This window comes from Pezoporus flaviventris, unplaced genomic scaffold (assembly GCF_033815535.1).
Source record: "Pezoporus flaviventris isolate CSIRO_AGI_PZ_B2104156 unplaced genomic scaffold, CSIRO_AGI_Pfla_v1 ptg000001l, whole genome shotgun sequence".
Lineage (NCBI taxonomy): Eukaryota > Metazoa > Chordata > Aves > Psittaciformes > Psittacidae > Pezoporus > Pezoporus flaviventris.
Window position 1 is genome coordinate 30,572,323 of NW_026892549.1, and position 18,750 is coordinate 30,591,072.

Genomic DNA, 18,750 nt, shown 5'->3' on the forward strand with positions numbered 1-18,750 from the left:
TACAAATAGCTAAGTGATATTCATGAACACTGAGTACCAAAAATGCAGCAAAAATGGGTGAGATATCAAGCACTCAGCCCTTAAAAAATATAACAGTGAGTGTCTGAAGTTGAACATTTCAACATCAAGGCACCTAAGTCAAAGGGTAGTATTGATATATGGCTCTTAAAAACTCCAGACAGCTACTACAGACTCTCTCCCACAGCAGAATTTCTGCAACTGATCACAGTGGTATGCCATTAACTCCTCACCCATTTCCTCCTCCACTATCTAATGATACCTAATTTCCTCATAGATCAAAATCACCAAAACCAATTTACTGCTAAAGTATAAAAGAAGATGGGGAAAAAAAAAAAAGATAATTCATTTCTGTAGTTCAGTGGTAAGCTTCTCTAACAATGCCAAATCTCAAAAAAGGGGAGAGATATACTTAACCATTTCTTCTAAGGGCTGCTGCTTGGTGTAACATGCAAAGGTACTTTGTGAATCCATGTTACCAATCAAGGATGTTTTAGGTGAGATTTTAACTAATCTAACTACATTGGTCTGGGCACTAAATGCCCAGCATTAGCACAGTGGAATTGGCTTAATTTGCACCAGTAGATGAGCAAATCTCTATGTACGGCTGTGACTTATACAGCTGTGAAATGCAGAAAAAATATTTCAAATAAGGCAACTTTCCCACCGTACTAAAGTCCATAGTGTGAGCAGCTGGATCTGTTCCAGGGCAGTGATTGCTTTGGCATATGGTTTCCTGAATTTGCTGTGTGTTTCATTGGGTCTGCTTTCTGATTTTAAAAGGGAAAATATGTTTTTTCTCCAAATTTGATGCTCATATGGTAATGGACAGACCTCATGATCTAATCATACTTTGTTTTAACAAGAAATACTTCAACAAGAAAAGATAGTCTTCTCATACTTACACAGCATGTTGAAGTCTTCTCTATCCAGGCTTTTACTGAGGTAGAGAAGTCCTGTTTTTTCTCGGATTTGAAACCAATTATTTTCATGCGATCTTGCTCGAGAAATGATGAGATTCTGGCACAGATGAAAGTGGGCCACCTCTCCATGTGAATCCCTCAAGGTGTGGATGCGCAGGAGTGGTGTACCTGCTGGCTCATCAATGTAAACATTTTCCAAGTACTCTTTCCTGGGGAAGTAGAGACCAAAGGCAGCTGCAAAGGAAGGCACACAAGAGGAGAGGTGCTCACAGTTAAATGATTTTTGTGCTGGCATTCTCTTAAAAGATGCAGTTCCAAATAACCAAAGGCTTCATTCTCGAAGGATTAAAAAAGTGTTAAAAAAGACGTGTAAGAAGGCAAATCCTCATGTGGTGTATATAAACACAATTGTACTTCACTCAAATCATGAGCACAGCCACCAAAAAACTTGGCCTATGGTTTATGTTCAAGTTACAAAATCATATGAAAACTAAACTGCTTTGCTGTAAACATGGCCCAGTTCAAGCAGAACGCTTAATCACAGAATCACAGAATGGTTTGGGTTGGAAGGGACCTTAAAAGATCATCTAGTTCCAACCCCCCTGCCATGGGAAGTGGAGGGAACACCCTCCACTAGACCAGATTGCTCAAAGCCCCATCAATGAAGCTCTGCTTGTCAAATTGTACTTAAGTTCATACTTGGAGCTCTCAGATGTAATTCCATTATCTCACAGATCGTATTCAAAGAAGGAAAAACCTTTTGTTGAAATCACATACTTTAAAAACCTAAATGCACTCTCTGTTGAGAGAAAACACAGAAATATAGCAATGCCTTGCAACCTCTCTTACATAACAGTCCTTTTGTGGCTCCCTCCCTTTCGAAACAGCATGATACTTTTGGTTCTGAAAATGGGAAATGTTTAAATAAAATTGATATAAAAGTCTTATAAGTATTTTGAATATGATAGAGGAGAAGGCAGAGAACTGACTTGCCTGAACTGGGCGGGGGGCGGGGGGGAACATAATTTACTTTTAATACATTGGCTGTGACTGACCCACTGTTTCTCTCCAATTCCCTCCACCCTCTGACAGTTACATCTAGTAGGGTTCAATTGTGATTTAGATACCTCTTTCTTCAGATGATCTCATCTTACCAGGTCACTTTCAATTGCCTCTCTCCCCCTTTCCAGTACTTCCCTTCCAATTCTACTGCTTGCAAATACAATCACAGTGGAATGCTTGGTAAGCAAGAAAGGTACAAAGTGATACTTGTTGCACTCACAAGAACTGAAATACTGGAACTATTGCTCATGCTTCACCTGCACTAACAGTCAGTAGTCACTCAGGTAGGAAAGAATACTTGCATAGTACAGAATTTTGAATCATTTAATCTGATTTGATAAGGAGTAAGGCATATAAAAGATTTACTCATCTGCTGAACAAATGAAAGTAATAACGATTTTCATATGTTACTAATACAAGAATATCATAAATCAAGCCAGATACACCTGGAAATGATGGCAATACAGCAGTAAAATTAGAGATATAATGCCAAAACTTCTTCAAAATAGCATCAGGCTATAGCACATATTTATTCTTTATTATTACTGGATCCATACACTGGTTTACTGAATGGACAGGACCACAAACAAACTGTAAACAAGAGACCTCTAATTTCATTTGGAAATACCACAGAAACCACTGTACCTTGTAATGTTTCACGACATCAGTATCCCTGGATGCAATTACATCCATGAGATTTACAGAGGCCCATTATTTTTTCTACATATATTTTGCAACAAACTTTTAATAAAGTGCTAAAGTAATACAGTAGGTGAATTTGCTCCAAATTTGTTCATTCAAAGGAAAGCCAACAATAATTTTTTCGGGAGTTTTAGAAAAGCATTAAGTCCTGATGACCCCTGTCTCGAAGAAAAGTACTACTTCCGATTCTGGTGCTATCATCATCATTTTTTTTTGTGAGGTAAGTTTCCTGAGCATCCATAATAAATTCTAAATAGTTTCCTAGTCCCTCTGTCTGTTTTGAAGTGAAGGCAAACCTGGCAAATATTCACTGCCAGAAGTTCCAACAAACTGTTTTGTCAACAAGAGGAATAAAGGGATACCCAAATAGCAAGCCCACTCCCAGTGCAAGCAAATAAATTTCCTTGAACTATTTTACATAAAAACCTGATTTTAGACTTATGAAAACTTCCTCACAACATATCCAGCACTGAAATTCACCACTCAAGACTAAAAAATTACTTCTAACCCATTGATGCAAAGAAATGAGGCTCATACAAAGCTAGTTACAGGGCAGAGAAATATTTCCTTATTTCTAAGACTGGTCTGAACAGCTCTAATGCCAGCAATGCTGTGTGCTCAGCATCACAAACAGACCATGCAGTGCAAGAACTGGCACAGTGGCAAAGACATGAAATCACCTCCAGTAAAAGGAGCAAATAGAACGCAGAGTATATATAAATAATATGTACAGGTAAAGTGTAAAATTCGAAAAGAGAAACCCAGGATATTTTAGGTTGGATTTATTTATTTCCTCATCTTACACAAGTGTGCTAATTTTTACATGCTTTGCTTTACAAATCTGGGCCCACACTGCATGCAATTATGTACAGTCATGTTTAATGAAGTACATGCATAATTATGACCGGCACTGCCACCTGAATGTCTGAAACTTTGCATGCAGCTACACCTCAGCAGAAGTCAGCATCCTGACTGCTCTGCATCTGAAAGATTAAGGTTAGTATTTACGCTGCAGACTCTGAAATACTTTGGCATCAGTTCACAGGAGCATTCTTCTCTGTTCTTGGGAAAAAAAAGGGAAAAAAAAATCCTGTAATATTGAAATCTGGTACCTCTGTAGACAACAGAAATGCAGAACAATGATCTACGTTTTGAAAAAGGAGAAGGATTCCTTCCTGAAATAACTTAGGATTTGCATCACTGATTAACCAGAAATGTTCTTCACAAATAGAAAAGCCACTTTAAGAAATCAGTAAAAGCCACTTTAAGAAATTTAAAGTAGAAGCATGATCTTTCTCTCCCCAGTTCAAACCTGAAAGCTGATGAAACTAAATTCTGTCCATCAAAAGCTATAGTTTTTAGCACAGTGTGTATTTCATTGAGGACAACACCTGAGGATAATTTTAAGTGACACCAGTGGATATGAAATGCTTTCATGTTTTACTTAGAAAACAAGCATCTGAAGAGACTTTACAATACTGTTGAAACTTAGATGGTAAAAGAAAAAATATAAATTGAATTTAGTCATGTAACAAGATTCACCCAGCACTGCGGATCTTGAAATTGCTGGGATTTTTTAACAAGGTTCACCCAATGCTGCTGATCTTGAAATCGCTGGGATTTTGTAATGTGGTTTGTGTCACTCTCTATTTCAAGCACTGAAAGAAATGAGAGGTATGCAACAGACTGCCCAAGTCAAAACCACACTCTGCATGTAAATCTTTGGAGGCTGATTTCATAGGAGACCTTTGAAGTAGAAAAGTAGCACCCACTTCCCTGAGCTGTGTTCATTCCTTTAAGCCATAGTAAGTTAAAACCAGATTCAATAACCTTGTCATCTGGCAAGTATGCTGCAGGAGGAAGAGGTTCTAATCCTGGCCACAGCTCCTTGTGTCCTGAAAAAAAAATAAAAAGGACTTGTGCAAGCTTCCTATGGAAGCCAGGTGGAGTTTTTTATTGAATCTGCCATTTAAATAAAGAGGAATTGAGCTGGTTATGGTCAAAATTGATGGCTGAAGTTCTCTGGCTTTGGAATCAAAAGTGGAGAAGTATTTCATGTTACAACCTTGAAATGCACCACAAGAAGGTTGTCCTCTGTAACATTCATGAGTTACATGAGAGAAATAGAGAGTTACTAAAATATTTTGGGAGCCCAGAACTTTCTTCAAGAGGACACTTCAGTGCTTTGTTCTACAATCAGCACAGAGAACTCAGCAACCTCTGACGGATGAAAAGCGTTATGTGATACTAGCACATCAGTAACATACAGAAAAGTGATCATGTTTAGGCGGATGTAGTGCTACCGACTAATAGCTCCTACAGGAAACAGATACAGCTATGACAGCAGTTTTCCAAGTCAGAGAGAGAAAGCAGATGAGAGTGGAGAAATGAGACTATATATTCTTTGAAGACTTCACCGTATTTTGAAATAAGGCAAATTTTCATGTGCTTCTTCTCAGTCATGGATGATTAGGTAAATAATGCCTTTTTTGATAGAAATATTTTTTTTAAATAAAATTTGTTGTAGAAAACTTCCATGTTTTTAGTGCTTTTTATCCTTACCACCATAGTCTTGAGTAGCATTGGTGGACTACTCTTAATGAAAACTGTTAAACTGACTACAGCAACATTATACTCTTACCATCGACCACAATGATGAAAAATGTAGTTCAGCTTTTTAGTCACAAAATGAAGTGAGATAGAATTTTTTATTAGTGTGAAGGAAGACATCACTGTTAAGACATTTTCCCAGTCAATGTTTGTAACCATCTTTCAAAGTACAATTGCAGACTTCAGAAAACCTGTTTTGGAGCAAATTATCCCAGTCAGAAAATTTGCTCTGGGAAAGGACATGCTTAGGGAAGTCCTTAGAAAACCATCTCAGGTCTATGTGCATCACTTGCAGAGTCTCAAAGCACATTAGGGAGCGTGAGAAGAGAAGACAAGTAGCACATAGCGGTGTCACTGGTCAGAAGCATCCCATCACCCTGGTCCACAAGACAAAAGATCCATCTGTGACTTTTTCTTCTGAAGAGATGCCGGTGCAGGCTGTAGCGGTAAGTGAACTGCTGGTCAGTAAAATGCAGCAGCTAGCTCGCTCTTGAACCTGGAATTGAAAACCTAAGAGCTAAACCCACAGAAACTGTGAAAGCACCGCATTGCTTGTATTCAAGGTTCTCAGCCAAATCATTTTCCTCAAGCTAAATAAACAGATGTCTTATGTAGTTCATAGCAAAAATCCAAAGTTCAAATGACTGCTGCTTGATTTAAGGTACCCCATGCATTTGAACAAAAGGCTTGCTCTTGATTTAAAGACTTCAACTGACTGAAATCTGACATATCTCTTTAAAGTTCTTCTGGGTTTCATTACTCACGTAATCTGAAGACTCTCCCTAGCCTGGGCGCTCGCTACCTTCCACCTTCTTTTCATGTCAAAAGTTACACTTTTTTCCAGTAGATGAAAAAATCTTCAGAAATCTCTCAATGCCTGCTGGATGATCATGCGTTTAAAAAACACAAGGACTGCTTTGTGAGTTTAAGAGAACATAAGATTGAAAAAAGTCAGAAACACAGAAATGGAACAAGGGTTGGTTTTCATTCAACAAGTAATATACACCTATATAACCCACATCTGACAAAATTTACTCAGAGCTTTCCAGCATTTTGAATGACAACACAATGATTTATTAAGGACAGAAAGCTCTCATGCAATCAAAAATCCTTAATCAAGAATCATGCATCTCCCAGAAAAGGGGTATGCTTTTAATGCAATGATAGCCCTATCATTGCAACATACAGGATTTAATGAAATAATAGATGAACATGGGAGTCTGATGTTAATAATCCCCATTTGCTGCATCAGATTTCAAAAAGCAATTATCTGTCAAGGTTAGTTTTGTATTCCTGAAATAATTATCTTTACTTTTGACGTGTAGCCATTATGTTCCATTACTAGTATCAATATACCCAATGTTTGATCCATCAGAAAACAAGAGCAGCAATGCAATTGTATATTTTAAATTAAAGGACTTGCCCACTTAATGCCCTTTTATAGCCCCTGCAGAATTAAGAAACAAACTCACCTTCATAAACCAAAAAGTCAATAATTTAGAAAAATCACTATCACTTAATGGAAAGGTAGCACGGAACAGCATGGCTGGAAACAACACTCTGCGGACTGAACATCCTGCAATGTATTCAAAACAATATCCACCATCTAACACAGGCTGACCCATCCCATAAGAATAAAAATGGGCTTGCCAGCATTTACATGAATGTTTCTTCAGTCAGAGATGGTTTAACAGACAGAACAACCTTCACATTACACACGGAATTACTCCAACCTTTCCTTTGGTTCAGCAGCAGAATTTTAAATGAAGAACTCCTCGCTGCACTAGCTATCATTACACTGTGACTCATTTACAGGGTTACTACAGAAGAACTATATCCAATAGACATCACTTTCCAAGTTGCACATCACTTGACATACCCACTCGAAGAACTAATATTCACAAAGGCAAAACAACCATGGTTTAAACAAAGCACCCTGAAAAGGCTATCTGAACATCACTGAAAGGGACCCATCAAGGAACAGCTCTGGAGCTCAGCTTGTACCTGCAGTTCATGGCAGAGCACAAGCTGATAGCTTCCTTTTTAAGCCAGGGAGTTTCAGTGTCAGAAACTGCAGGCTGGAGAAGAGCTTGTGCTATGCAGTTTCCCTCACTCACCACCTCTCTCCAAGGGAGCTCTTCGGCTGACCACACAGTCATAGCATGAGACAGCATGTGCCAGGCAGGGACACAGCACCAGTGGTGGTGGGACCCTACATCTACTGTACCCCTCCCTCCATGCACCTGCACAACCAAGCACCAGGGTCTGGCAGCCTCACCGACTGCCCTAGGGGTATAACCATCACTACCAGGAGACTGCTTCCTGCACAAATACCATTAAAAATTTCTCCTGGTTCTATACAGAGAAGTCAAGTCAAATTCTGTCACCACCTCACTGAGTTTAGGCTGCAGCATTAGTGCTTAGGTGTAGCTCCTAGCACATTTGAGAATCACTCCAACAATGACATATAGAAGAACTGGGACACAGTTAACTAGCAAGCCATTAACACGGCTCAGCAGCATAATGTTATTTATTTTTAGGGGTGTTACTTTAAAGCTGATCATTACAGAAATTGTAGCAGATGTGATATGAACCAGAGAGCTGTACTAAAGTGAAATTGAAATTAATTCCCTTTTTATAAAGCTGCTTGTCCAGACCCTAGGTTAGAGGGGACTGGGGAAGGAATGCTGTAGAGTTTAGTTCCAGAATTTTCTGAAAGCATGCTCAAACTTTATGGAACTGGGTAATCGTTAAATTTTACCTGTTTTGTAGCACAGTTGTTAGAGAATTACAGAATGAATTTCAATAGCAGCAGTATCAGTGAAACACATATGTTTGACAGAATATGATACTTCCAGAAGGAACTGGTCCTTACAAAGTGACGGTAAGCAGAAAACAATACTTAACTAGAATATATTCCAGACCTGTTACACTGGTCTGCTTAAAGTTAATTGCCTCTCTTGTGATTTTGCTCACAAGATTCCCATGCTCATATTGAAAACCACCCTGAATTTTACATTGAAAACACATAAATTAAGTAGATACAAATATTAGACAAAAAGAAACCCCCGAACCCTCAGTCAACAACCTCTATTAACCTGCTAGTAAGGAAAATGAGAAAGAATTTCATAACACATTAATAAGATAGACCTGGTAAAGCCAAAAGAAGGATAAAACAGTGCAGATGAAGGTCTTTTCCAACCTCGTTGATTCTATAAGACAAAAAGTTTGCTTCCTATATCAGGCATTTTGAACATAAACTTTAAAAATGTCAGGATCAAAGAGAGACCCTAAATTTGTCAAAAAGAAAATATTTCAGTTGGACTTGTGAGATTTTCATTTTTGACTGAAGAATGAAAAATCTTCTACCTACTACACTATCTACCACAGAATGAATGGGACAATGTTTCTACTAAAACTCTTACCTCCTAGTTCACTGATGCCCAGTTCACACAAGGTCAAACCTGTGCCTACGACTTGCTTTTTAGAGCCCATATTTCTAGGTAAGTTTCAGAAAATCTTACTTTGTCTTACTTTCTTATGGTTTTTTTGTTTGCTTTTTTTTTTTACTTCAGTAAGAAGGCCAGATTTTGATGCTTCATTGCTGTAAATACCAGTGTTACTAACTTAAACCATCCCATTGCATGGAAAGCTTTTGTAAGAGACTGCAGGTGTTTCTGAAAATTCTTCAGATCCTGATTCTGTCACCCCTCCTTATTTATGTGATTAGATACTCCTTTTTTAAATTATGGTTTAATTTCATGAGAATACTCAGATATAATTTGCTCTGTATGAGTGCAGAGCTGAAATGTAAGACAAGGAAACGGACCATTGTATTCCAGCACAAATTATATTAATAAATATTTAATATAATTTATTTACCTCTGGATGGAATTTAGGGTGTTTACAAGGCAGCACAAAAGACATAATGCTTCATTTTTATACCACTCCAATTCATCTTTGTCCGGATATGATTTATCATATCTGTATTTCCTGTGATCTCTTTGTATTTTGCTTCAACAACTAATCCTGAGTTTACAAGCATCGGAGAAATGATCTCACAAAGAGTGCCCATGCTAAAAGCCACAAAGCTTGAGGGTTTGTTTGGGCTTGCTTACAGTGGATGACAGCTAAAAATCTTCACTTGAAACATGGGAAGTTTGAAAATGTGTATGTACATAGTTATTTATGTATCAAGACTAAAATAAGATCCTAAAAAAGATGTTAGTTAGTAATTTAAGAAAATACACATGCATATGCACACACAACTGTATTTTCAATAATCTCTTTTCTTTAAATAGTTCAGCTAGAACAACCATCAGGACTACCTGGAAGTGCCTCCTGTTTATACAGAAGGAAACACTGTAATGTCCATATAAGAGGCTTTCCATACTTCTCAGCTCAAGTCATCTGCAGGACCATAAAGCCCATGGCTGTAAACATAAAAGAAACATCAATCCACAAATCCGTAATGTCAAGATATCGATATTACTCTCTAACAATTATACAAACAATAAAAGAAAGAGGATTAATGATAGGTTCAAACTGAGACCCCAAGCATAAACCATGCAGCCTTTCCCAAATTAAATATGTAAGTTTAATTAGAAATATTTTTTACAATTTTTTTTCATTTTTGCATGACATAATGCAAATCACATTTTTGTTACTAAATAGCATCTTATTCAGTGTGAATGTATCTAAAGCAAAGTGAACACTAAGAATAAGATAAATTAATTTTTAAAAATAGTAGCTTAATCTTTGGAGATAGACAAAGTTTCAGCAGTCAACATCAGAAAACAGGAAGCATCTCTACTGAGATTGCTCTAAGTTCCCTATCACTGGAAGCATCTTGTACAATCCTAGGTACCATTTTAATTATTTTTTTAAAGGTAAATTGCAATAGTAATGTATAACATGCAGTACTATACGCTACACTACTATACTCTTACATTACTACAATGTATTCCCCCATCAGGAACTGGATAGGACTAGGAGCTAACCTAGCACTGCTAAACACCCAAATAAGAGATTCAAGTAATTAAAGGTTCATTTTACATTTTAAATGGTCCTCTCCTTTCTTGCATTATATAGATTTTCAGAAAATGGATGAGATTATCAAGAAGAAAGGCAAAATTGAGTATAAGTGTTGGAATAACATCTTTATTAAAATCCAGGCTTTGTCGTAGACAGGCTCTGCAACCACTAGGTTACCCTTATCTACCACTTTTTTAGTCATTTTCTTTTATTTTCAATTTTTATTTTACTTTCTTTTATTTTCAACTCTTTTCAATGAACTCCTACAACTCAACGCATTCAAGGTTCATTCATGTTGCTCGTACTTCTGGCAAGTGGAATTATTCTGCATTATATTACAAGAGATGCCAAGACAAGAAGGTGAACTCAGTCAGCTTTTTTATTTCTAATTTTAAAAGTAAAGAACTGTTTTTCTATTCACTGTCTGTGCACACTCTCTATGTGCCTTCTAGAATGTGTTTAAGCATTATGTATATGCAGAGACTGTGATAATGAAAAGCCAGAGAAGACCATCAATGTATGTGTTGCTGTTCTGTGATAAAAATGACACACTAGTTGTATGTCACTACATTATTAGTTGCGAATTTTACGATTTTGAGATGTACAAGTGCTCTAAACTCATTATACTTTAATTAGCTTTCACATATATTTACTCCAACAGCACTGAGTTCATACACAAGGTAAAGATTGTAGCAGTAATTTGGAGGAGAACAAGGCACTGACAACTAAATATATTTGTTTCACAAAAAAAATAAAAATAAATCATGAGACACTTATCTGCAGAATTTTTATGCATACTTGATAACATGAATGCATCCTTAAAGGTAAAGACAAATAAGTTTAAATTCATTATCTTAGTCAAAGAGATGATCAGCATCATAATGCACTTCCTATATTAAGATACAGATTTACATCCCTATGCTGCTTCCTTAATAAATATAAAGTACTAAATTTCACAATCCCAACTCATGAAAATGAATGAAAAACAATTAACTGTTGATTTATGACAAAGGTTTGTATACGCACAAACTCCTATGTTCCATTACTACTTTGTATCAAGTTTCCCCATTTCCTTCCCTCCAGCTGCACTTGATTCTGCACCATCAAAATGAAAATGAGTCTTCCTGTCAATTACAGACTGAGTCAGACACCAGGGATCACTTTCTGACAGCTCAGTGCAATCCTAATTCTAATGACCACAAATACAGCCATCTACTTCCTATGCTTGAGCCATCTTCATAGGGCAAATACACTCAAGCAAAATATGTACCAGTATTTCTCAGAGATAGCTTTTTTCCTCCCCTCCCCATTCACTGGATTGCAACAATTGACAAAATGGTAACCCCAGACCCAATAGTAACAGTATTGTTTTGGGGTAATTGCACGAAGTCTTCTTGATCAACAACAGCAACCCCTCTACGTGGGTCATGGCAAGAGGGGTCTGATTTTCAGAGAAAAGGTGTCCACAGCATATTCTTGCTTTCTAGCAAGTAGGCAACTCCTTTACTTAGGATTCTCCACTGTTCAACTGGAAAAACTATTTTCTGTATTTAGTGCAGATGTATAAAAATTAGCCTGCTAGACCTCATGTAGTGACATAGCAAATAGCTCAGCCTGAATTGTATTTTATCCATATATAATATCTCTGGCTTCCCTCATTTTCTCCAATTCCTGCACTTCATTAAAGAAAGAGACAGCAGTATCATCACTGACTTACTGCAGGAGGCAATCAGTGAAAACTTTTGCTGCTGGTGGTTGAAAAGTTGCCAGAGAAATGGTAATGACACATGCATCCACCTCTCACAGGAAAAGTGTTCTGTTATTAAGAGCTGCTATTCTCTTTCCAAACACTCCAGGGAGCTACGAGCCTGCAATTCAATTTTTCAATCCAGGAAGTGAAATCTTAGTGTAATTGTGAGCTTGCTTATTTATTTATTTAAAATTCTGTCATTAATTGACAGAACATTTTGGCTTAGATTATTATCTTAGATTATCTGTGAAATGAAATGCAGACAATAAGGTCTTGTCATTTTGTTATTTTCATTTTTTTTATGTTATCTCCTAATATAAACGCATGCGTCAAATGAAAATACAAGACCTAAGATACTGTTATAACACATCTGCACTTGAACCTCCAACTCCTGAAGATACCCTGGCAGAGAATATTTTCTTAAGTGCTTGCACAATACAGACCTACTTTTAAAATAATTTCATAAAAGTCTATGTTACATCTGCCATCATTTAAATAAATAGATGAATGAAAAGACAAGAACCCTCTGCATCCCAGCTGTGAATATCACTGTTTAATAAAACAGAAAAACTTCTCTGGAGACTTCTTGTTATTACCACACAGTAGCTAGTCATTATGCTGTTGTCGTAAAGCATAAATGCTGTCAGCAAAAGGGCAGAAATTGTATTGACAAGGCTTGGAAATGGGCTGACATAACACTAATTATATGGGGTTTGACACTGATGGCTTTTTTAGACAGCTCTTCTCAACTAGCTTTAAGAGACACACAAACTACGTTATATTCCTGACAAGTTATAGGAATGAACTAGAGAAGTCTTAAGAAAAAAACAAACAAAAAAAAGAACCCCAAAACCCCCAGTAATAAAAGCAGCAGTAAAACCTGAAATAGCAGGGGCCTTTACAGGAGTTTACAAAAGTTTTATTTTCCTTTAAGTAACTTCTGGGTTCTAGCCCAGTCCCTTGCTACAGGGCATACCAGACAATCAAGACTGCCAAACAATCACAGATACAAAACAATTCTCCACTTACTAAAGACTGAATTTCGTTAACATATCTGATAGCTATTTCAATGCCTTTTTTACTTTAGAAATGATTTCACTTCCAGGTTAAATCTTTGTCCCATGTTTATATCCTCCACTGCCAACAGAAGGCAATTCTTCTCTATCACTTTTGATGAAGGTTTCACTAACTGAAAAGCAGCAGCATTTCTGTTAGGTAACTTCTGATCACCTACTATCTTTAACTATCAGCAATTTCTACTACATTGAGGACTGTACAGAGCCCTGGGTTGCACTCATGTACACAGACAGTCCTTGATGTTAACATCTATTCTGAACTATCAGAGTAGTCATCCTGATCACACCTTTTTGGTGTATAAACAGAGTCTAAGTGACAGTCCCAGAGTCAAAGGAAGTACTATGGTCATACAGTGACCAGTCCCTGGGCAGCCCAACCCAAAGAGAATATTGAAGCACGACGTTTATAGATTTACATCTTTCTCAGTTCGAGAAATTGATACTTTCTGCTCTAAGCTGAAAATGCCTCCAGTGGCATCTCCAGTCACAAAGAAGTAATCAGGTCAGTAGCAGCATGGAGATACCAGCAGAGTATCCCCATGCACATTTTATCAAGGCATTTTGATTTTCAGCTCCTCTGCAAAGGTGTTTGCTTCACCATTTCATCAAAAGCTCATGTTTTAAATTTAACTGTCAGAAAAAAAACTCATTTCCTCTGCTTTTCCTCTTTCCTTACCGAGGCAGTAATATTCACAAGCTAAAAGACTTTAAACCATAATGAAAATAGAAGTTCAGATTTCAACTGAACACCACCAAAATGTAGATTTTAAATTGCAGGCTGTCTCTCTGTTCAGAAACTCTGCCCTGTGCAAGTAAAAAAATAACGACAAAAACCCGCACAAACCACCACCACAAAAACACTGACATCAACAAACCAAGCAGGGTTTTGTGTCATGGCTAAAACTGAAGTGCACTGACTTTTCCATGAACGATTTTTGTGAAATAGAGTTTCCCTGGATTAGGAATAAATAGCTGCCTGGCTTCATGCTATTTGTTGTAAAAACTTAACAAAGCTTAAACTTAAGGCATACACTTACTTATTCTCATTTCATCATTAATGATAACTGTTATATTTCATGCCAAAAAGAGACCACAACATACAAACCTTTATAACTTCCAGATTTCTTTCTATGCTACAGCTACCAATAAAATGCTCACAGCAGGATGTACTCTTGCTTTCACAAATCTTCTCTGTTGACAGGTTCAGGACTCAAGATTGAAGCTAAACTTTCCTAGAATTTGTCAGTGTGATAGAAAGAAAAGAAATGGGAAAAATAGTAACCTGCTGGACTAAACGCCCAGGATTCTCATGCTACATGGGATAAAAAAAATACTGCATTAGGAAATTTCAGATCAAAGTTCCAATTTGCAGTTGGAATTAAAAAAACAAACAAACAAACAAAAACAACAAAAAAAAAACTGAGAGAAAGGGAAGAAGGGGGAAATACAACCTGATCTGTGTAACATATTGAAACGCCTGTAACAAAATGCATTTAAAACTTGAGCAGAACTCCAGAGATTATTCTTCTGGGGAGGAAAAGGTGACCTAAAACATTGTTTCGTAACCCAGGCCTCACTGAAAGTAAGAAACTCAGCTTCAGCTTTAACACGGATCCACACTGACTGTAACCACTGACACTTCATGTATGATGCAAAATGCATACAACAATCAACTAAGCTGGGTACCTTAGAACATTCCTGAATAATATTCTCCTAGTTTTGGGCTGCAGAATAAGATGTCCAGCATATAAATCAATCTTCATGTCTCAGAGATTCACTGATGAGCACCAATGCTATTTCCCAGAGCATTAACCAGCCACAGGTGTCAGTTTTTACGCACATTTGGTGCACATTTCTTTTGCTGATGCACTAATATTTTTCTGAGTGAAGGACAGCAAAAGGTACCGGACAATTGCTCACTTTTCTGATGAGGCTTCAGTATGAGAAAAGTGACAGCAGAGTTGCTTAAAAGTATTTTGTGGCTTTCCTGTTGCTCTGCTCTGGAATGAATATTGACAAGTTCTGCTAGGAGTTCCCACACACCGGCTAGCAAAGATGAAAGTGATTGGAAGCAGAGTGTCAGTCCCTTGCATATTTCCCCAGTTTTAAAATAATTATCAATTTAATAAACATTGATTTCAAGGGAAAAGATAAGATTCCAGCTTTAAGCTTTCATGAATCAGTCCAAAAGCACCGTGGTTTCCAGTGACTATTCCATATTTTCCTATTTTATTAGAAAGGGTCTTGTCGTGGTGTCCTGAACCCAGGACAGGTCTGATCTCCCATATTTTTCCATGTGCTGGAGAAGACTTTGCTCAGACAGCTAACCCAAGTGACTTCTGTATTTGGAACACAATGTTGAGTTAAAAAACCCTTTGGTTTCTGGTACAAAGGGACTGCCAGTGAGGCCTGGCACCTCATACCACTCTGCCCATTTCTCTGGAGGTACTCTACATAGGTCTGTCTTCAAGTGCTTCAGCGTAACAGTTCCATTTAATGCTGCAAATACAGTAGTCCATTGAGAGACACGAGGCAACTGTGGGAAGCAACTTAGATGAAGGCTATCTGATCTGCTCCAAATGCGTCCTCTTCACTAACGTTTTTAGGGATAGCCTCACACATACAATATTTTTATGCTATATAAAAAATAAAAATGAAATGTCAAGAGGCATGCAGCTTATAGCCCCACTTCCTGTGATGCAAACACAGTTTACCTCCCTTACCATGTGGCCTTTCACATGTGCTTACATACATGGATATAAAACTGAGTGTTTCAGAAAGACTTAACACAACTAACATGCATCAGATGCTTAGTTACATGTATTACAGTTAGCATTGAACTAAGGATGGAAATTCAGGTAGCAATATATAAGGGTAAGATCCATTGGAGTACACCTACTGTTTGCCAACACTTCTGACTGATTTTCATGCTCACCATCTCACCAGCCACACTAGGAGAATCTTGAAAACTAGAGACTAAGGACTATGTCTCACTAAAGGATGCACAGTGGGCTCAAGCGTTTCCTTAAACACTCCAAATTTTAAGGATCAGATATTTTGGCAGTCTTGGCTCTTAGACTGGAAACAGTTTGAGAAAAGCTGGGTGGAAAGTCTAGGTTAACTGCTTGGGAGGTATTACAGCTAGCACTGCTGTGCCAAGCCAGTTCAAACTTCACAAAGGAGAGCCTGGACATGCAGCACCTCAGCTCTCTTCCTCACAGACCCCAGGTTAAATGCACATGTGAGTTCATGCTACTGTGTAAATAATGCTGAGCCTGTACTGGACTATAGACTCAGATACCTGACAGTGCAGGCACCCCTTACGAAAATATCTATTTTTAATACAATTACGGGCCTCATCCAAACTTGCTGAGATCAAGAACCCTACACACTTCAGCAGGTTTGAAACTACAGGAAACACTTTGCAAATACTTGCAGACAGGATAAAATGACAAATTTTAGCATATTCACAATGACATAAATGTGTGAAAGTATGGGTTACACCTAAGGAGAGAAAGATATATGCTTAGAGAACTGTTGCATAAAAATGGTTAGTCAAAAAGAAAAGAGAATATACTATGTTTTAAGACCTTAGATAAGGAAAACACATTTAAAAGTCCCAGCTCGTACTCCCTGGGAAATGATATATGTTGTTTTAAAATTCTTTGTCCAGAACTTAGGTTCAAAATGGTATTTGGACTATTACCACTATTCTAAGAGCTTAATGTGTTTCTCTGAAGCTTTAATTCAGTAATATTTTGGGTTTAAGGTTGGACAATATTCCATTTTGAACCAAAATTAATGTAGCACATCGACTATAATTCTTCAATGATCCCCATCCATTTGAATGAATGCTACTTTACAAGCCCAGTGGAGTCAACCAGTCTACATATCATTAAACCCACTATTTTTCATTGTATGCCTTAAGGACTTTGTGGACCTGCTCAACTCAAAGCTCTTTGGCTGACCCAATTTCACTAAAATACTTTACAAAGATCGCATTGCTTTGGCTCTCAAAATGGGAATGCCTAGCTGCATATATTTTACTTTGTATTGTACTTCAGACATTTGACTAGTGAACCTCAGAAAGGATTTCACATGTTGCTGCAGTGATGATCAACAATGTAATTTTAAAATCAGATTTATTCATTACAGGTTTAATTCACTTTTCTCTGAATAAAGGTAGAGTAAATCAACTTATACAGCTGTATGGGCAAATTATAACTCTCTTCTGGAGCAAAAGACAGAGAGTAGAGATATACAGCAGACCTCCATGGTCATAAGGCTGAGGTCCAGAATAGAATGGTCATATAGCTTCGAGGCTTGCTCACCTGCAGAGAGTATTCCTGTTTCCTCAGCATTACCCTAGCCATTGTAGGTTGGTTCATTTCTGAAACATCGTGCCTTTTTCTCAAGCCTATCCAGTCATCAATATCTTTTCCACTTTTCAAGGAAAATTGAGAAGGCACAAACAGATGGCACTTGTTCAGAAACCGTTGTCTTGTGCTATAGATTTTTTTTTAAAACAGCACATCACAGAATCACAGAATACTTGAGGTTGGCAGGGACCTCTGGGGATCATACAGCCCAACACCCCTACTCAAGCATGGCCACCCAGAACCATTTGCCCTGTTACTTACAATAACCTCTTTTACATTGAGCCCAAAAGAATGCTAGCCAAAAGACATCTAATCGCACAAAGACATTTACAGTCCCGATATTATTTCTTAGATTTTACCTTTGATTCAAGATAATTAAAAAAGTTATATGCAAGTGAAAGATGACCTTCCTAGAAATGCTTCATTTTACAAAACGAGAACCATCTGCCAAAGATGTAGCATTATGCTAAACGATTAAATGCAGCAACTTTTTAATGCAGCTATGGATTTGATATTTATAAAAGCAAACATATACAAATAAAATCCATGCTAAATGCATATGCTAATACAAACAGCACTGCACAGATCATAATTGTAATCAGAAAAAAAATTAAATCGCTTCTTTAAACTAACCATGTTTCTTATGGAGCAATTTGGATTAAATCTGTCTCTCCTTAAGTATGTGGAATACCCTATGTTCTAAAACAATTCATTTACCCTGGAAAGCTCGTAAGTGAAGCTGCTGGCTAACATTCAGCCCATCAATCATTATAGAGTCCAAAGTTTAAAATACAGAAGCAAAGCAAGGACAAGATTAATATTGCTCATTTTTCTATTGTGATTGAAACAAGTTACATCTTACCCACAGACTAGACTACGTACTAGTACATGTTCATTCATAAGCATGAACACATGTCTAGAAAAAAACAAACAACAAAAATAGTAGTAATACACATACACACAGACTTCAAACCCTGATCTTACAGCTACAGTCAAGACCCATTTAGCATAACTGCTCACGTGCCTTTTTCTAGATAAAGTATTCAGTGTGTGCAAATTTGGTATCTGAACACATGACTACATCCAATGGACCATATAAAATCGTAATTAGTTTTTCCAATGTTAACTTTATAGAAGGCTTACTGGTTCTTATAGTTTCACACCCTTCCTAACCTCCTGCACAGTTTTATTTCCCA

General features: G+C 37.4%; 1 protein-coding gene across 2 annotated transcripts in view; it reads right to left on the minus strand.

Moving 5' to 3' along the window:
* The window catches only part of RET (ret proto-oncogene), a 95,374-nt gene that overhangs the window by 47,434 nt on the left and 29,190 nt on the right, over positions 1–18,750 (minus strand). For both annotated transcript variants that reach the window (XM_061450212.1, XM_061450204.1), the window contains exon 3: positions 924–1,175. In XM_061450212.1, the coding sequence (XP_061306196.1) occupies positions 924–1,175 (252 nt within the window). The remainder of the gene's footprint in view (positions 1–923; positions 1,176–18,750) is intronic.